Source organism: Larus michahellis, chromosome Z (genome assembly GCF_964199755.1).
Source record: "Larus michahellis chromosome Z, bLarMic1.1, whole genome shotgun sequence".
Lineage (NCBI taxonomy): Eukaryota > Metazoa > Chordata > Aves > Charadriiformes > Laridae > Larus > Larus michahellis.
Window position 1 is genome coordinate 38,777,958 of NC_133930.1, and position 21,077 is coordinate 38,799,034.

At 38.9% G+C, this 21,077-nt stretch overlaps 1 protein-coding gene across 2 annotated transcripts; it reads right to left on the reverse strand.

Moving 5' to 3' along the window:
* Positions 1 to 2,911: 2,911 nt before the first annotated feature.
* On the reverse strand, positions 2,912 to 21,004 carry ABHD17B (abhydrolase domain containing 17B, depalmitoylase). Of its 2 annotated transcripts, XM_074570046.1 has the most exons (5): positions 20,653 to 20,905; positions 14,008 to 14,241; positions 13,767 to 13,920; positions 5,262 to 5,441; positions 2,912 to 4,434 (listed from the first exon to the last, which is right to left on the reverse strand). In XM_074570046.1, exons 2-5 carry the CDS (start codon positions 14,231 to 14,233, stop codon positions 4,215 to 4,217), a joined length of 780 nt encoding a protein of 259 aa, XP_074426147.1. In that variant the 5' UTR covers positions 14,234 to 14,241; positions 20,653 to 20,905; the 3' UTR covers positions 2,912 to 4,214. The 2 variants fall into 2 exon arrangements, with proteins under 2 accessions (XP_074426147.1, XP_074426146.1); XM_074570045.1 differs by having other exon boundaries at positions 13,767 to 14,241; positions 20,653 to 21,004.
* Positions 21,005 to 21,077: the final 73 nt, after the last annotated feature.

The following is a 21,077-nucleotide window of genomic DNA, read 5'->3' on the forward strand; positions in this document are numbered from 1 at the left end:
AGGGTAACAGTAGTTGTGAATGCAACATTCCCACCTTTGAGAATGTCTTTCAAGCACTTTTTTTGCTTTTCAGGATAGCATGCCTATACTTTACATCTAGCTTTTCAATCTTCCTTTTGTAGTAGGGTAGCAATGTGATCTCTGATGACACCATCTGTGGTACAAATTTTTGGTATTAAGAGTCAGTCTCAGCAACAGCACATCAAACAGTGATAGTGTCAGGATTAAGAAATAAAGGGCTTTTTCCATAGCAGTCTTTTTGTTGTTTTCTGTTGCTGAAAAATAAACTTCCAAAAGTGGAGAGCAGTAAATGAAGATAATTCTTGTAACTTAACAGTCTCCACTTCTGAGCTGGTGTATAGTGATAGCACAGAAATATCTAAACCATCTGCATGCCATACTTCACAAAACCACAGAATGGCTGACGTCGAAAGTGACCCCTTGAGATCATCGAGTCCAACTCTTGTGCTCAGAGCAGGGTCAGCTACAGCAGGTTCCCCAGGGCTGTGCTCAGCCGGGTTCTGAAAGATGGGATCACCACAGTTGGGTCCAGTGTTCTAGCACCCTCCCAGAAAAAAAAAAAAGTTTTTTCCCGGTATTCAGATTGGATTTCCTATTTTCCTTGTCCTCTCAGTGGGCAGTACTGGGAAAAATCTAGCTCTCTCCACTCCCTCCCTCCATCAGATATTCGAACACATAGTTAAGATCCTCCCCCAAACCTTTTCTTCTCGAGGTTGAACAGCCCGAGCTCTCTCTGCCTTTCTTTCAATGACAGATGCTCCAGTGCTTCAGTCATAGCTGTGGCCCTGTACTGGACTTGCTCCAGTACATCCGTATCTTCATGACCCTGGAAAGCCCAGAACTGGAGCCAGCACTGCCGATGTGTCTCCACTCACAGTATGGAGTGGAGGGGAAGGATGACCTCCCTTGACTTGCTGTCAAGTCCCTGCCTAAAGCAGTCCAGGATGCTGTTGGTCGTCTCTGCTGTAAGGGTGCAGAGTCTGCTCTCCACCAGGGTCCCCAACTCCCTTTCTGCAGAGCTGCTTTCAAGCGATCAGCCCTCTACTTATACAGAATGTGTTTTCCTCTGGTTCTCAAAACACTATTTTCTTTATCTTTGTCTTTAAAATATTAATAATGCCTACTATATAGCGAGAAAAACTATCTGTAGGACCTGGAATAGTCCATAGGTACCAAGTAGCTAGCCCAGATACACAATGTCATTCAATTAAAAGAGTCCAGAACTAAACATGCCATTTTATTTTTTCACTAAAAACCACACCACCTTGAAAAAGTAGGCATGTTTGAAAACAGTCAATAAGAGTAGCTAACTGAACATACAGTAGAATTCTTTGCTGCCACAGGCAGACAGTGAAGAGAGGGGACTTTGGTTTTTTTCTTAATGTGTAGCTGTGAATGTGACATTGCAAGGCCTGTCCCCAAAGACCCCACGTTTATGAGGTAAATATTTTACATAAATGAAGTTGTTTTTAAAGTTGATTTGCCAAGGTTTCCAGAACTGAAAAAGATAGTTTACTGTCAAGTATTTGTGTCTTAAAGAAAAAAAAAAGAAAAGAATGAGACCACGCCACGTGGTTCACAAAATGCTCTTTTCTTTTTCCCGAAAATACAACATTGTCCTGTTAATGAATGCTGAATCAACTGTTATTTATCATGAGACAATTGCATTTATAACACAAAACAACAGCCCATTGTCAGTTTCACCAAAATGATGGTTTAAAGACAAGACAACCACCATGTCAAATGTTTTCCTCGTAACTGCAATAGCTCAAAGTTGCTTTATGTTGGTAACAAGTTTGTTGCCATAATATGATTCTCAGTACAAGCTAGGCAGTGACTAAAACCAATTTTAATTCCTTCAGTAAACAACTCATCTGAAAAATCTAGGTGTAAAATACAAATGAGAACAAACCGGTAATGATTAACCATGCATAAGTGGTCCCAAAGAGACCAGAACCTTTACTCACCAGTGTAATCCAGCACAGCTGCATCTACTGAAGACAAAACACTGTTAGTCAGGCCTTTTGTTCTGCTTCAACAAAACACAGAAACAAAAGCAGGAAAACTGCTATTCCACCTTTTCTCTCTTTTCAATTACAGGGTGCCATAATATTCCCTGGCACAATCACATAGTTCTTGTAATGACACTTGATCATTTGCCTGCAGTTTGCAGTACTATCAGCCAATCCGTACCACTTACCACTGTAGTTCTACATTCCTTACTTGTGAATTTTTGAAGAGGACTCTCAAAACAGATTTCATTCATCCCAAAGAAAACAAACATGTAATGGTAATGATTTCCATCTAAGTCAGAGATAGTGGCTGGAAGGTAATAAGAAAATAAAATCAAACTGTGTATACAGTATGATGTAATAAAGCAGAGTTACACATCTACTTAAGCACACTTCCAATTGCAAAATCTTGGATTAGGATGAAAATCTTTAAATCTAATATTATTGTGCCCAAATACTAATCTGAAATTCAGAATATACTGAAGCATACCTGATCAAGATGACAAACAAGAACCCGGTTGCTTGGGAACAAATTCGAATTTCTTTCTAGTCGATTAACCAACCAGAGAGCATACAACAAGAAGTTGCTGATGATTTCAAAGAAAGATAAATTTTAATTCATTACAGAAGAATGTTTATAAGTAGCTCTGCAGCAGAAAATCTGTATGCTGAATGGTAGAAAGAAATAAAATAAGGCATGGGGGTGGGAGGGTGATCATAACAGCAGTTGCTGATAAAGAAGTGTGCTGACAATTCATAGCAGTGGGTTATTGCTTTAGGTCTCAGATTTCCTAGAGTAAATGGGGAGTTGCTTATTATTTTTGATATCGCAAGCGACTGTTGCTATTTCTTTTTAAAGAAAGAAAGGAAGAACAGCATGCGTGTGGAATATGTTTACTGTTAATCAACACATCTTAACCAAAGTTTTCACGATACTTGAATCTACATTTAAGTATACAATAGTCTCAATCACAAAACCCAAGCAGAACAATTAAACTACATAAGGCCTTAAAATTAGAAGCACAGTGTATATTGTTGGAATATCACTTTGTTTACAAATAGTCTACCTATAATTAAGTTTATTTTTCATAGTTTTATTCAAGCAAAATGCATTCAAGGGAAAGGCAACTTACAAAGTTTATTTTACTGTGAGTTAATAGAAAAGTGTCAATGTTCTCTTCTTGCCCCGCCCTCCCACCCCATCAAGGTGCGATTAATAAAATTTCCATATAATACTCAAAAAACAGTAAGCTTTTTACACTGAACATCCAAAAGTAAGTCTGATCAGACAACGGCAAACTTGCAAATTGTTTATTACAAAGCTGGATAAACTTCCAGGTTCTTTCTAATGAAATATTGCATCTCTACGCAATCAATGTTTAAACTACATTGTCCACAAAGTCGCCTAGGCTCTAAAAGTCTTACTGGTTTCAATGAAGTACTTAGTGGCCTCAGTAGCAATCACGTGAATGATATTTACGTTACAACAATGGTAACTTGTGGCATTATTTTTGGCAAGATTAGGACAGCTGAGAAGATGAGTGGGTAAATTTGTTTAGTCTGAAAGGTAAGGGACAACACAAGAAAAAAAACAACTAAAGTAAAACTAAGCACAAAAGATAAGAAAAAATATGGAAAGAGAGATATATTTTGACTCCCTCCCCCTATAACAGGGCATGAGTCATTTCCAGTGACTGTCTATTCTTATTACATACATTAGTATTTGCTCAAATTTCATGGCTATTACATTTTTACAGACCAACTGCTTAAAAGTCTGGTTTTTAATTTACACCTGTGCAACAGACTAAGTCACAGTACATTTTGAGATGTTTAAAAAATATCTATAAACACGTTTTTGATATGCTAAAGCATTTGGCAACACTTTTACAGCATTTGATTTTATATAATTAAAATTTCATACAGTACTCTGATTTTTTTGTACATCTCAGAAGAAAAAAATCCCCCACAAATACGAACTGCCAAGCTTGACTGTGTGATCATGTAATTCCAGTTTATAACGCTGGTATTAAAACCTTCATTAATTATGTTGACAAACCATTACCTGTATATTTAATGAAGGCAACCAACATGATTTGAAAACACAACCTTCAGGTTTTATGTATTTATCAAGGCGGGCAGTTCTGCAGTGAAATGAAAAAGCACGTAAATGTATAAAGAAAATTACAAGTTCACTAGTTCCTGTGACACAAACTGTTTTAATCTTTCAAGGTACTGTCCATAGAGTTCCACATCATTGTGTCCCGCTCCTTGTACCCACAGTGGTTCTACTGGTCTCTGGCAACGCTCAAATAATGCTAGGCCATGTGAAAAGTCAATTACTTCATCTTCAGTCCCATGGATTATTAACACAGGAGATGTTATTTTAGAAATTTTGTCAATGCTGTAAGAAAAAGATCACATATATGAACACAGTGTGCTTTATTATATCTTTTTGAAGGATCAGACTGTTAATTTCACTTTTTAAGTACACATTGTAGTTTAAATGATTTAATTCTCAGGTTGTTTAAATCATTAGAAAATTAGATCTTATCAACACCCTGGAAGCCATTACAGTAGCACATGTAAAGCCACACAGAAAGGAAAAACACTACTAGAAACTATTAGGATCAAATAACAGAGCAATCCATCTAAAAGTGGTATTCATTACTGTGTTCACTTAAAAAAAAAAGTCACTGGACTGATTAAAATATTACTTCAGAGTTCTTCAGTAAAAAAGTGCTTGTCAGAGGTGAGAGAATTTTAGCACTAAAAGTTTGACCATCTATGGGGAAAAAAGTTAGATGCTCAAAAGTAATTCTTTGAGAGAAGCATACCAGTTTGTAATGACCAACTAGTGGTATAGTTCTGAAATACATGACAGGAATTTTCTTCAGTTAAGGTCTACAGAAGATTTTGTTCAGTTACCCAGATTAACTGCTTGTTAGAATTGGTGATATTAGGGGTTACATATAAGAAAACTAATCAATTCTTTATCAGATACCCACTGAAATGAATCGAGATGTGAAAAACCTAGAAGATTTACAAAGTTTGTAAACTCCTTCAAATCAAATATTCCTCATTGCTGTTATTCACCCTGATTTTTCTCCAACTGTTTTTTTAAATCTTTGAAAGAAATTTCAGAGAATTTGTTGTATTACTTGTTTCCCTAGTCCCAAAACTTCTGTAATAGGGAAAAATGCATGCAGAATACAAAATCCTACAACTTACTTTGGGAATGCATCAAAGCAATAGGTCTTCTTTGTATCAGGAAAAGCTACTCGCATTCCTGAGGTCAGTGGAGAATGAAGAATTACAGCAGCACTTTCATACCTAGCAGCAAGATCCACAGATGGTACTGTTCCTATACTCTGGCCATATATAATCACATTTTCAGGGCGGATACCGTACCTAGAAAATTAAAAATGTTAACAAAAGTGGCATATAAAGTGAAACAGACAAAATCACAACTACATAGCAAGGCAAAAGGAAAAAAACATTTCTGAGGATGAAAATTTATATTAAAAATAAACTAACTATGAAACAGGAGCTTGGTAGAAGAACAAAAAAGTATATTCTATAACATTCCTGACTTAAGGAACAATTATTTACTTTGTATTTGCACTTTTTTTTGGCGTTATGCCTGAATGATACTGAAATATGGTGGGTTTTTGTTTGGGTTTTTTTTGTTGTTTGTTTGGTTTTTTAATCCAGATTGTGAATTCTGTACTAGCTGAAAGCCTTTACTGGTAACTCTAGTGGACCTACAACAGAAAACTGATTACAGACTTACTAGCTCTATGGGTATCATCAAATGGAGCATAGTCAAATCTGCAAAAATTTGATTAGCTTAGTCTTCTGATACGTGATAAATACTACAAGTTGATAACATTGATCAGCAATTTAGTTTGACCTAGATCATGCCCATAAAGACAGTGGCAAGAATGTTATGCATTCTATGTAATAGACGCTTCTTTCTTATCACAGTTGATTGGAGATGCAAGCTAGCAAGAGGAATACCCAACCTAATCCACAATTAAGACAGCCCAATAAGCACTACAAAATTAGTCAAAGCCTCCCTCCTAGTAAGATGAAAACACTCATTTTTTTCTGTAATTACCTGAGGCAAACAAGAGAGTCATGAAACAGCTAGTTAACACTTACACAAGTCAGATTTAATATATTTTTCTGCAGTAGTGTGGGTACAAAGAGCAGCTGGTTCCCAAGTAACACTGGAAAAGCGGAAAGTTACTCTGGCAAAACAGTGCCCACAGCAGAAGTGAGCTGTATACATTGATCTATACTAACATATACAGCTATACATTGATCTATACTAACAAAGTACTCTCAGTACAGGTTCAGACTGCAAAACTGTATCTATCTGGCTACCTTTGTTGAACCTATTTGGGAAATGAAGTACCTTAAATAGGAAGAGATGCTGTACCGCATTACAAAAAAAAAAAATTAAAAAACCCCACCCAAAACAAATAAAACAAGACCAAACGAAAAAACCCAACCACCCAACAAAAAATACTCCACCAAACCAAAATAACCCAAACATTGCTCTCATGTATTATCAGCAGCTTATTCAGCTTTCTGAGTTTTGTAATCAAATTAAGAGTTCTAACATATGAGGACTCAATCATCAGCCTGGAACTACAGGCAAGCCCTCCATCTCACAACAGTTTTCAGAATAAAAAAATTCAATCATTCTGATTAACAAATATTTTCTCAAAATTCCAACACATAAAAATATAACAAATTAAAGCTTTGAAACCAAAACAAATGTAAGGTCTTCACTATTTCTGTATTTCTTCTGGAACTGTGAACAGCTAGCACCTATTCTTTCACAATGAATGTCCCAGTTCAAAATAATTCAAATCACATTTGTCCATTCTAAAAGCACAGTATGGCCTTCTATCCCTTTCCTATAATCTGAACAAAACTCACATTAATACCTGACACGTTGCATCATTAGTATGGCATGAGGTTTGCAGTGTGTTATGACATTGCATAGTTCTTAAATAAAAAACCTTGAAAATTATCATACTCACATTTCCTCAAATATTGAGTTCTACAAGATGCAGGCCATTGCACAGAAATTTAAAGCAAAACTTAAAAGTACGACTTGGAGGATATATTCTCCTCTTTCTCATTATTCTTCCCCCTATTTTTAGATCCAAGGCCTTCAGCCTAAAGATAGCTAAATGCTAGCTGCAAAAATAATCCCAAAAAAAGCATTTACTATATTTGGATTAAAATAATCTGTTCTCCATCACAGCCAAACAGACTGCCTTCACAGCACCCACCAGAAACTATTTGTTTCACAGTCTGGAAAGTAAAATATTGGGGGCAATCACCAGAAGCGGTGGTTCAAAGTAGTCAGACTTTTGAATATCCTGACTTGAAAAAAAAAAAACCAACCACCAAAAAAATCCAAAAACAAAAAAACCAAGAAGCTTGGAAACCAGAGAACATCATCTGCTGTGTCTGTCTCCATTTTTCCCTTTCCTCTTGAACAGACTCCTGAAGAGTTTGGGGAAAAAGGAAGAGCCCAAACATCCCTCAGTTCCTCTCTCCCAAAAGTATTACTTTCCAATCTAAGATGGAAGAATTCTTGAAAAGATAACTATTAGTTCTCCACTCATAAAATTCATCTACTCCTTTTGACAGTCCTGTAAACTCCAAGAAAACTCCAGGAGTCTGGCAGAAAATTATTAGTTGACTTCACACCTTGTCTCCCAAATAAGGAAATGCCAGATCAAGAGAAAAAGTGGCAGTAATGTTGTTCTCTTAATCAGTGACTTAGAATTACAGGCCATCCTGAGGAAGGGGAATGTGACAGTTACAGAGCCATACGCTGTAAGTAGCTGTTCTGGTGACAACAGCTACAAGACATGCTGTAAAAACTGTTGATAACTTTGAAAGCTAATTATGTTGATCATAAGAATAATGTAAACATTAGTGTATACTCAAGTTATCTTAGATAACTAGTGTCAGAATAGACGGGCCTTCAGTTTGTTGGTGGTGGTAATGGTGGGGTTTTTTAAGCCATAATCACCAGAAAGGACCTTGGAAAAAGACCTTTAAAGTAGCCATGCACAGATTTACCTTCTCAGAGAAAGAACTGCTCCTCAGGGACAAGTTATACTGGACTGAATCTGGCATAAAATTTAGATAGATGTATTCCACAGTTTAAAGGCTGCCCACAACATCTTTCTCTTTCCCACAGTAACTGGGATTTCAATTCTTTTCAACACCCGATTCATCCTTTATATTCACGCACCTAAGGGCTACCTGCCTGGAAAGCACATAGAACTTGAAGAGCAGTTTTTACATAGAACTAAATGTACCTCTGTTGCCATAAGCTTGCTAGCATCCACACAGAATGTCTGAGTACTCACAAACTTCTGCCCTATCATCACACCAAAAATACAGGTTAATGTCACTACAAAGCTAAGCTACTGCCAAACTGCAGAGAACCACTTTCCTATTTGCATCTTCAGTCACATGTTGCTCCTCATTTGGCTTCACCAATTAGTTCAGGAAACTGAATTAGTCAGAAGATAGAGCAATTACTTTTCTGCTCCTTTGTGCTGGCTGTCTTCACAGCCAGGTAAGAAATGACATGCCACTGGTGGGTTAAAGAAAGCAACAACGCAAGAAGTTTTTGTAACTACCATCAGACCACTCCCTAGAATCAGGGCCCAAGCTAACACAGGGCAACTAATGAAGCCAGTATCCTCTTCTGCAAGCCTACACATGCTGATCAAATATAGATGGTTTCTTTTAAAAGAGGCAACCCTCAACACCCCCGCCAGATCTTTTCAGCTTCCGGCAGGAAAAGAAAAATTGCTAAGCAGCAATGAAATACTCTTTTTTCCCCCCTTTGTGACAAACTTCACAATGTGTTGTAGCAGAAACTCTTTTACCGTTTCCTTTACATTTCTGTCTCTGCTACAAGACCTTTTCTGCACTTTACTAAACACTTATCTTAGTGGCAGTCCACCTTTTTCCACCCCTCCCACCTACTTTTTTTTCTTTTCATAGCATCATAGAACAGTTTGGGTTTGAAGATGATCTAGTCCAGCCCCGGCACCATTTTTCACTAATGGTGAAAATTTTCACTAAATCAGGTTGCTCAATTCCCTGTTTGATCTTAGCTTGAACACTTTAATTGGATATACATCACATTACTATGATGTGCAATATGCAAGCTACAAAATGCATGTCTGGCTGTAACAAGTGTGTTTTGGTTGTTTTTTTGTTTTTGTTTTTTTTTTAAATTCTGTTACCTGTAACAACCAAATACCAGCTGAAATTATCATACTATACTTGCAGGCTCTTAGAATACAAATCATTTTGCCCTTGATATACTTAAGGGAGACAGAAAGCAATTTATCTTTTTACTTCTGAACTACTGCTGTTAATCTAGAAGACTCGCTCACTTTACAATAATAAAATAAAGTATCAATAAAATCAACCTTAGAAGGGTACATTTTCAATAGTACCTCTAAGGCTTACACTAATGAAGAGGTGCAATAGATGCTCTGGTGAGGCCACTCTGTGTGAAGCTATTGCAACACATGCATTTAACCAACGGCCAGCAGTGCTTGTGGCACAAGGAACAAGGGAGAACATCCAGAGGGAATTTTCAATGCACATTTCAGAACCTTTTGTCATCATGCACATAACACACAAAATTATAGCTGCAAATTGCAGAACATGAAGGGCATCAACAACCTCCACACCTTTAACTAGCAACATTCCAGGCCACGAATAAGATTGATGAGCGTACAGCTCTTCCTCAACTCAGATGCACATTCCCTTTCTTGTGTATACAACACGTAACATTGCTAGAAGAAAAGGGGAACTGTTTTATGAGAGGTAAGCCCATTGACCATGCATGTAATAATTAACAAACTGCATCACCTCTGCCTCTCTCATGATGGTTTGGCCTTTTATAAACTTTATAGTGCTACTGGTACATTTGTTTTACTGGCAAGATTTCTCTTCATGATAAAAGTGAGCTACTTTTTCCTATCAATTTACATAAAAGCTCAAATTCTCTCCAAATATTCGAAGCTAAGGCACCTCATCTTCTAGCACGCCCCCCCACTTTTGAATAAAAAACCCAAACATGTAGTTTATGAATTCTCAAAAGAGCACTTTCAGCTGACATCCAAATAGATCTGATATTATTCCTGTATTTGGCTGTTCAAATTATGAACATTCTGTCCAATTTGACACATCAGTTTGATGGTGAGATTTACTCTTCAATTTTTCAATTGTTATACAGTCCATGATAAGCAACAATGAAAAGGCTGTTTGGTTTCTTAAAGGTAAGCCTGGTCATGAGGTTAACTCCAGGAAGTCTTCAGGTTTCTGAATGAGTGCCACTTGCCCTGCATTTGCGTAGGGCTGGTTAAACCTTTCCACCCTTGCTAGGGTGTCATCAAAGGTCTTCAGAGACCAGGACAGCAGAAAATAGGCGTATCCCAAAATGACTCCAGGCATTTCAACACTTTGTAGCTATGACAGTCAGAAAAAGAATGTCCTCACTTGCAGCTTTTATACAGTCCCATGCACATGAATATGCAATAAAGCACAACTTTCCCAAACACGATGGCAGTGAATCACCTTGCTACCTTCTACAGTCAGCATCCACATGGATAGCTACGGCTTCCTATTAAAGTACTCCAAGAGGGTAAAGAATAGGGAGACAATTCAGAAACTGCATCTGCTGTTTACCTCTTCTGATCTGCTGCCAAATTAGCCTTCTGTATTCATTTACATGAATGATAATCACATACCCTTACAACAACCACTTTTAAGCAAGTAGTGTTGGACCAACCTCTCCACCACCCTCAATACTAATTCCAGACTATTTCACCCTACGTGTTTAGGCCCCACTGGACAGTTGTGCCAATTTACAGATGACCATACAGATTGTCCTTCCAAGATACAAAACTTAACACACTAACAGGTCTCTACCACAAGCAGCTGTGTTGACTGTAGAATGCAGCCCCCATCAGCATTTCAAGTACCCCCAAAACACCTTGTAATGCTGGGTTCTATGATCCTATTTCTCAGAAAAGGGAATGCAGAGAGCTGTGCGTGGCTGTGATCAACCTCCAAAGGTAATTTCTCCATTCTTTTCTTCATCTCATCACAATCTGACACACACTTTAAAAGCCTAGGATCCCTTTCTTCTCTCATCCCACCAACATGAATTTCAAAGGAGTTACAGCTATACTTACATCTATTCTGCAAACAATCCGCTGAATTAATTTGTTTTTGCAGGACACTTACATTATAAAACGTTAAAGATGCTGTCAGTATAACACTGATAGAACAGGCTATGCTAGAAAAGTGATTCAATGCTGCAGCAAATGCTCAAAGGCTCCATTCTGGTCCAGATATTCATCAAGTATTTAAACACAGCTAAGCACAGATTCAGGGCTCAAGAGAATACCGCAGACGGGTAACCAAACTGCGTGAGCCAGGATATCCAGAGCCACATGCTGAACTTCTCAATGCTACATTGAGATACATGGACAAGAGCAGGTCTGCCAATTGAAAAGTTGTTGGAAGTACAACAGAGGAGACTCGTAATACCAACCACTTTTGAAGCAATGGAAAAAATTCAGTTCACGTTTGTGAAATCCACAAGTCAGGCAGACCAATCCAAGCTCTACAGACTCTATAGAACTGCGTATTTCTAAAGATGGTTTTGACACAAAAAATAAATGAAGACAGCAAATGGGACTAAGGTGAGGTAATTCCTGAATGGAAGAAAAGCAGATAAGTGGAGTATGTGTTTAGAGTTCCTCTCAACAATGTCTGTTCAGCAAAGGGCATGTTCAGATAGGATATTACAATGAACAATTTTATTTCACTAGGGAACGCACACTATGGATTGTTCCAGAATGGAGGAGAGAATACAGTTCCAATCACATATCCTTTTAGGTTTTCAATTAGAAATTCATCAGGGGGAAGGAGAGACAATAAATACAAATTAGTTCCTGAAACAGAGCCTGTAAACTAACGTAAACAAGCAATTAAATTTCAGCATCTAGTTCTCTTCCATCTGCTGATATATTCAAACAATTCAGACTATCTTCCATACTGTTCACAAACCATATTATGTTTTTGGCCAATGTTACTGCGTATTTCACCAAGTGGCTATCTTCCAGATCACCTATCAACTACAAATCGCAGCCACCAGTGCACCTGTTGCAGCTCTTGGCTTACAGAACGGATGTCTAGTTACGTCTCAGCTTTCCACTGTAATCAAAAGAAATGACAAAACCTAATCTAACAACACAGTACGCATGTTTTTGAATATATGAGGTTGAATACCTGTCCCCTGTGGTTGTATGAGGTTTATGATAATAAGCTTTCCCCCTACTTTAATATATGAATAAAATATGCTTCTTTAAAAAGAACTATCACACCTTTGTTTTCATGTAAAAGAAATGCAAGACATTATGTGTATTTAAAACACTGAAAAGGCATGATCCACTCCACAGTAGCAGAAAAATAGTTAACATTACATTGATCAAGTTCTAAATTCACTGCGACAACTACCAGGCTCCAAGATTTTTTAAAGAGTCTTTACACATGCCCTTACACTAAGTCACATCCCTGATATTATTTTATTAAACAGCACACTCACCTTGCAATTACTGAACAATAAGAAGCTGCTCTACATTAAATTCAGGTTTTCACAGATTATTTTTTTGTGCAAAATACACAATATGATTGGATTTTTTTGGTGAACATCTATTCTTACAATCACATGGCATTTTAAAAAAATAATCTTTTTGTGGTTTGGGTACTTGTAACACAAGAATAATATTCCTCTAAGTGGAAAAAAACATAGTGAAAAATGCTCTCAAATTTAAGAAGTGGGTATTCAGTGCTGCGTTTATTTGGTGCCTGGGATTCTTACCTATATCAGAGAATGCCTCCAGATTTTATCTCTCTAAAACTGGAGTCTTAGAACACAGAAATTGCTGAAGCAACATCCTTCCAATTTGCATTATTTTCCTTGTCCAGTTTTAACTTATTTGAGCTCACACTACTGATTCAAATTCCTGTTTTTTGTTCCCACCATAATGTATTTACACAGATCAATTACAATCTCTCCCACACATCATATTTTGCTAAGATAAAAAATTTTTTTGTTTTATATAGAAAGCTATCTTTGGAAATACTGGTGGTGATAGTCTGAATTCTGAAACATAGGTGGTCTAACACCATACAGAAATCCAAACAGAGTCTCACAAGGTTCTCCTATAACAGCTTTTCCACTGTGCCTCCCTAGAAAAGAAGTAGGTGATGGAATTAGCTGAAAAACCAACCTGTACTTTCTCTCACCCACATCACACCAGTGGTCCAGTTACTGGGAAATCAATTATTGTAGATTTTTCTTATTGTCTGATATTTCTAACTGAAGACATCCCAAACTATGACAATAAGGATTATCTTCCAATCATTCAAGACTGCAACCTTTTCAAAATTTCATCCCATTCCAATTCTTGTAGTATATTGATACTATATACTGATTGTTCTCAGTACTGACAATGCCTTCAGCATAAGGCACCATCAATCAGCTTGGATATGAATCCATTAATCCTAAAATACAGCATTTCTGTTTAAACTACCAATGCAGATTAAGTACAACCATTTGAAAAGCAAGCTGTAAAAGAAAAATGTCAACTAATGTCTTACCTTGTCCTAAGAGCCACCCAAGCAGCATCAATGTCAGCATACAGATTCTTCTCTGTTGGCTTCCCAGAACTTGCACCATATCCAGAATAATCATATGAGAATATGTTGCAATTAATCCGTGAACCCAGTCCTATGTAAAAGCTGCTCATCTGTCCTAGGTCAACAGCATTTCCATGTGAGAAAAGCAAAGTATACTTGGCATTAGGCGAGCAACGCACGAACATACAGGCAATCCTGTTACCTTTACTTGTTCTAGTCATGAAACACTCAACGGCATCTTTTTCTCTAGAAGAATATTGCCAGTCTGCTCGCTCTGAGAGATGTAAAGTCCAACGACTACCACTCTCATCACACATCAGTGTGTACGTGGGATCAGGAGGTAAGAATGCCAGTTTGGAGGCAATTTTCCCTGGGCATGGCGGACAACAGAACAGGCAACACAGTTCACTAAAGGAAAGGTTATTCATCTTCTAGTCTGAAACAGGAAGAGAGAATGGTATCAGTTCCTAGTTACAATCCTTTATAAAAAAAAAAAAATCATGGAAAAGGTAAGCTTAACCTTTCTAGAAAATAATAGATAATTTTAGTGTAAACATCTAACGAAGCATGGATATAAATAGTTACATACATTTCTATATAACAGATTATTTGATATTATTAGCTACTTTAGAATGAGCATATTATTAGAGTGAGTGGTAACTCTAAAGCCCTGCCAGAAACTAAAACTAAAATGTGATTAGCCAGTGAAAGAACAAGCATGAGTTTTGGAGTTTCTCTGGAGGAAATGAAGTCCCTCATCTTAAGCTATTAAGAGAAGTGTTCATCCCATTGACAAATACTTATGTTAGAAAGAACAATTAAAATATGTTGCAGTGTTTGCTATGCAGATCTCTGCAGCCAAAAATCACTACAACATTTCCTAAATACAGAGAATACATATTGCAATCATGAGTTATGGGCTCCTGCAAGAAGTAGCAGCAGTATGAAAGGTGCATGACGGTCAAAACTTAGAAGCCAAAACAAGATGTTTCTGCTGGCTTAGCAAACATTGTAGACCCTCAGTACACTAAAACACAGCCACAAACTCTTCCTTGCTCCACATACTAGCTGACATAAATGTTTCCAAACCCTTCAAAGAAATTATTAGCGAAGGTCTTCTGTATTGCACACAGGAATTGGGATTATATTAATGACTATTTTTATTCAATGCACTGACAAAAACATCCCAACCCAAACATTCTACCACACATATTTGGCAAATCAATATAATGTAGAATACCAATTCAAAGCATTGGTTAACGGAGTTGGGGGTGGGAGAAGTAAACACACAAACACCTAAAGCAACCTAGGGAAATATACAGTTGCTCTGAAAAGCAGGCATTGTGTCCTCTTAATTTACAGCAGGGAGAAGGGAGAGGTAAAAAAATCCTTTATTGTGACAATACTTTTTCTCAGAGGTAGGAAGAGTGATGAGATCTGCCAAGAGCCGTACTGGAAACCAGCACACCTAAGACAGGCATTTACACTACTTTCCTTGTGCTAAGGCATCTGATATTTCACCTCAACTTAAACAACTTTTCTATCCCAAATCAATCTACAGGTCTCGAGCTCAGTTCCTGCCAGGTCACTTACAGTTTAATGTACCACCTTTGACTGCTAGATGCAAGTTTACAGATGGGAACTAAACAAGCTGACTTCTGACGTCCACAGTCCCATGTCATTTCAGAAATACTTGGGTAATCCAACAATAAAATCTTACTGCTAACTATAATACTTGGTGATATTTAGATCATATTTCAAAGTTTGTCCTCTAACTTGTATAAAAAGCATAGTTTTCATGCCCGTATAAATTTCTCTTTAGAAAAGCTTCAAGGTCGCTGCTGTAAGAACTGTTGAATACAGATCACAGAACCTATCTGTATTTTGGATCCATGAATGGTCTCTTCCCTGTGATAGAGTATGAATGCATACTGCGTACAATGTTACATAGAGTGTACTTGTACAGTAGGAAACACAGGCACAGCACGACAGTCCGATAAACAGCATGAGCATTCTTGGAATACTACTTCTCTTTGTAGGGCACAAAACCCCCTTTTTTTTGTTTGTTTGTGGGTGGGTTTTTTGGGGGGTTTTTGTTGTTGTTGGGTTTTTTTTTTTGCACCAAGGCTGCTACAACCAAGTGCTTTCACCCTGAGTGAAAAAGGGAAAACAGATTTTTGTGAGGGAAATCAAAATCACAGATTCTTAGATATGGGTGACCAACACTACCAATTTAGAGGAGATGGCAGGAAGGGTGTACTGATCACCTTCCATAAAAAGGCAGATTGTCTCTTAAATGAAGATCCTGAACAAATGACCGTATTTCTGCCAGCTAAAGGATCAACCTCATGTATTTATGTAATCAGCACAAATAGTCACTCAAATTTGGAATACCTCATCTGTTTCCTGGCAGGTGAGATTAGCTGGACCTTAAGTTTATTTTAAACATGCAAGTCAGGACAAGAAGGGGAAGACGCGTAGGGATTGGCAAAAAGCTTGGGCTGTTTTATCCACAGGAAAAACACAAGACTATTTTCCTTCTTGACTTCTGTTACAGCTGTGAGCACTGAAGGAGACACTTCTTTCACTTCTACTTAGAAAGTTCATGTTCACAGCCCAGAGGAACTGCTGTGATGCCTCAACAGGTTGTTGGGTTTTTTTTCGTTCAATAAGTGCTTATGACCCTGTATTCAACGACACTTCCATTTCTATCAGAAACTACTAAACCAATTTGTTTGAGTAAGTGTTCCCATCCTTGCAGAAAAGCTGAAGGGCAAAGCTAGATACTACAATTTATTCTAGGGGGTGCAGGGTGCGGGAAACGCTTTATGTGAAAAGTTTAGAAGAATATGTACCTCCAAAAGTGAGGTATAAATAGTGTGTTCTGCCCAGGAACAGCAGATTGCACTCTGCTCCAGCATACAATGAAAACTGCAGGAATTTCTTACTTGCTTCCCAGTCCACTTGTCAGAAAGAATTAAAACAGGAGTTTACATTATTTATAACTACAAACAGCCCAGCAACACTACAAACATGATCTCACTCAGAAAATATTTGCTATTTGTCAAAGTCATTTCAGAAGACTGGAAGCTGGCCTGTGGAATTCATACACAGGGCAGTACTGCAGTAACCACAGTTTATCAGATGAGGTGGTACTGTGCCCCAAGATAACTCAAATGTGCTAAAAATGAGATGTTGCCACATATGGCAATGACTTATACTGAAGATCATGGCTTAAGTACTATTTCTCCCCCATACTAGACTGTAGTGTCCATTTAATAATAATTAAATAATGTCCATTTAATCCAGTGGAAACTCCGTCTACTGAAACTAAAGATTCTGATGTCAGAGTTCTTCGCCATCTAAATCATGGCTAGTAACAATTTTTTTAAAATAAATATTTGCTACTTTCTTCATTCAGAAGACTTACGAAAAACAGCAGATCCCTAGCATGACTAACTGAACAAATTTGACACAAAACACCTACTGAACTTCGCCAAGAGGATACCTTCAACTAAATGCAAACAATGTTGCCATTATACTGGAACTGGTTTGTCATTCATTGTGTTCACAAGTGTGTTCTTAACGTCCGGATCTGGAATGGAACCAGGATGTGAGAGAGTCCCCAGGGTGTATAGAGTAATTCTGATATCAGTGTTTAAAAGTTCAACTGAATCGGCATTTCCTCCTAGTAGTTATCCACCAGATGTCATAATTTAACTTCAACTAAACAAGCATTATCTTTCCTCAGAAGGTGTACTGCTTAGATACTTCAATGAGGGATTAAATTTAATGTTACCCCCCTGAGTAGTGTTCTGTTCTAGGGTTTTTTTGGTCTGCGTTTTTTGTTTCTTTTGTTTTGGGGGGTTTTTCTGTTTGGGGGTTTTTTTTGGTGTGGGTTTTTTTTTTAAATGTTTTTAATGTTAGAAGACACAAAACATGATTTCCTAATGATTAACCTAGCCAAAAAATTGTTATGGTAAAAACTAAAAGAAAAGTCACAAAGACCTCTTCATTTAGCATCACTCAGCCTTGGTGTGATCTCCAAAAGCTTTGGAGATCAACAGCCTTAAGAGACCAATTAAATGTAAAATATAATTTATGGAAAGGCAACGAGGTATCACAAGTGAAGTTGCATTAAAAATTAATAACAAATGGGCTTGGCGTATGCTCTGTCTGGACTCTTACTGAAACTGGGGCAAAAACAACACCAACCACAAACTACCTTAAGCATACACTTCTGCAAGTACAGATGAATAACTTTAATGGGACTCGTTTGCCTAAGATATGTTGTGACCACTTAAGTTATAGTCTAACACCTTCTGAGTATGTATGATGTAAATCTCAGTGTTTATTACAGTAGCATCATCCGATGCAGAGATCAATACCTCCCAACAACATAGCTATTTCTGATAAATTAAGTAGTAGTGATAAAGAAGCCAGTGCTGCTCTGGAAACAGAGTTGCTGGTAAAATTACTAACAACAAAATGAACATAATAAGAGAAAAAAAAATATATATCTTTTAAAACTATCCCACATTTTTCATATAAATTAAGTAGGAAAATTCTGTGGAAGAAACCGGAAAATTGATAAAATTCCACTCTTGCACCAAGACAGGCTAAAAAATAAAACAGACCCAAGTGGCATCACCCACCCCTTTCTGGGATAGCTTTTAAAAGGCAGACAAGATCATTTTATCAAATTTGTCTCTTTAACTCTCTCATGAATAAGAAAGTAACATTGGAAACGACAAATGTAAAAATGCCCACAGGCAGTAATTTCTATCCATTCTTCAGCAATTAACCTTTTTGCCTTCATTAAGGCTCACAGAAGAAGGGAAGAAAAGTCTATCTAATTTGAAAGAGCACCTCGAGTATTTATTTTGTGATTCCTAGGATAACATAAATGTAGTTCTTTCTCACAAGCAGTTATTCCTGTCCTCTTTCCTCTGCAAGCCATTACAAGAGACTGGCTCCTACTATGCAGATCTTTGAGCACTTCGCTACATATTAGCCTTAAAAGCCCAACCCTTGCAAATACTTATCTAGAAATCTTATATTTACATTAAATATAAATTATTGTAATTGTATATTTAAATTAAATTACCTATTTTATAGGAACTATTCACAAGAACAAAGTGAAACTTGTAAATACAGCTGCTGGTTTGTAAATTTTAGTGGTGCTCTAAGTATAGCAGACAAGATATTCAAATTGTTGGGGTTTGTTGTTTGGGTGTGGGTTTTTTCTTTTTTTTTTTTACTCGCCATTTTTCTTTATATACTGCTGAAATAAGAAATTCTAATGTAGTTTCCCCTACCCTTTCATTGAACACAATGCAATGAAAACTGGAGTTCAAGCCACTACTGACACAGTCATATTTATTTCAACATCTGCATTATTAAATATGGAATAGAAGGGTATAAACATCGTCCAACTACTTCAAGAGTTAAAACAACAAAGTATTTAGTGAAAAAAAAATCAGTGTCTGATTAAGTATTATATAAAAGCATTAAACTAATATAATTATTAAGAAAGGATATATGGTAAGTCCAGAAAAAAACACAGGGGAAGTCTATTCACTAGTGAAAAAGCCATAACAATAAATACCCTGGAGTAACTCTTTAAGGTAGTTTTCAAAGAGCAAAACAGCCTACACAAAACCAGAGAAGCCTGACAGGACCAAAACTTCATTTGATTAGGTTGATTTTAAATAGATAAATAGCTTTACTATTCTCACAAATTCCAGCAATGTTATAAAGCTTAACTTGTGTAGAGAGACATTCTTCTTATGCTTGTTACTTGGTGTACCTCAAAACCTAATGGCACAGTTGAAAAAAGAGAAAGGGAATACAGGAAAAACCAAGTGAAAAACCCAGCCATTCCTTCTCACCTAAAGAATAAACAAACCCTCTGAAGATCCCAGATAGAGAGCTGTGGGATTAAGCGGGATTACACAATGTTTTGCATGCTCCAAGCAAGACTCTGCACTAAGGGACTGCTCTGCTAGAGCCACCTGCAGCTGACAGGCGCTCGCGTCCCCGATTGTATTTCACCCACATCAAGCTGGCGCTTCACCGCACCGGTGGGTCAATCACTAGCAAGAAGCTACGCTTTTAAAATCGGTACCATCTGTACTATTTTGGTTTCTGCAGTCAGGCATTTTTCTAGGTACCTTCTGGCCAAACACTTTAAAGTTAATAATACCTGACAGCAACTTTAAAGCCAGGGTCACTCCCAACGTCAGCAGCAGAAGCTGAAGAAATACATTAAATCAGGCTCGAGAAAATTAAATAACTCTTAAGGTGTCTGTATCTAAAAGGGACTCGGCAGAAGTCAACAACACAGACACGGAGGCACTATTTCGACCCGCTAAAAGCCAGAATTTAAACAAGTCAGCGCGCCTGTTGCCCGAACAAAGGCACCCACAGCAAGACAACGGAGACGGGAGCCCCGGGACAGGCAGACTCGCAGCTCCCCGGGCCCTCGGAGGCCGGCGGCACCGAGGGCGGCAGAGAGCGGCCCCCGGGCCCGCAGCCGGGACGCGGACTGAGCGGGGAGCGGGGGGGGAGTGGGGTCGCCAGGGCCGCCATCCCTTTGCCCGGGTCGGGAAGCGGAACCGCCACCTCCCTCCCTGAGGAAAAGCCGCGGGCCTCGCTCCTGCCCCACGCCACAGCCCCGGGAGCGGCGGGGCCGCCGCAGGCCGACTCGCCGCCACGCCTCGGAAGCGGATCCTCGAACCTCAACCCCGCCGCCAGCGCTGAGCCGGGGCCGCGCCAGCTGCTCCCTGACATCCCCCTCTCACCGCAACTCGGGACACAAACCCAAACACACACAGACACACCGTACCTGCGCCTGGCGCTCCGCTCGGCGGCGGCCCCGTCCTTTCCCAACGGCCACCGCTCCGACGCTGGGCCGGCGTGGGGGGGAGGGGTGCCGGTTGTGCTGAGTAACGGCGGCGGGCGGCTGTCAGCGCCCTGGCCGCTGCCCGTAGCCGCGCCCCGCAGACAGAGAACGCGCGGCCCGCTGGCAGGGTTGCTCTCCCCGCGGCCTACGGGAGCGGCGGCGCCGGCCTCGCTTCACCAAGCGACTGCATCGGATCGAGCGGCGGCTCCAGCGGCAGAGGGGTAGCGGCGGGGCGGGGCGGGACCGGCTGGAGCCCACCAATAGGTGTGCAGCCCGCAGCGCCGCTCCGGCCACTGAGGTTCCGCCTGAAGGCGGGTGGGCGGGAAGCCGCGAAGAGACAGCGAACCGTGGTGGGCGGGAGGGGTGAT

Bases quoted from the DNA above. Each gene is read 5' to 3' on its own strand.
- ABHD17B (XM_074570045.1), bottom strand. From the start codon at position 14,233: ATGAATAACCTTTCCTTTAGTGAACTGTGTTGCCTGTTCTGTTGTCCG. The intron at 5,442-13,766 runs GTAAGACATTAG...TTAATTTTCTAG, and splicing joins TGGGTGGCTCTTAGGACAAG to GTACGGTATCCGCCCTGAAA. The intron at 4,435-5,261 runs GTAAGTTGTAGG...TTTTTCTTACAG, and splicing joins TGCTTTGATGCATTCCCAAA to CATTGACAAAATTTCTAAAA.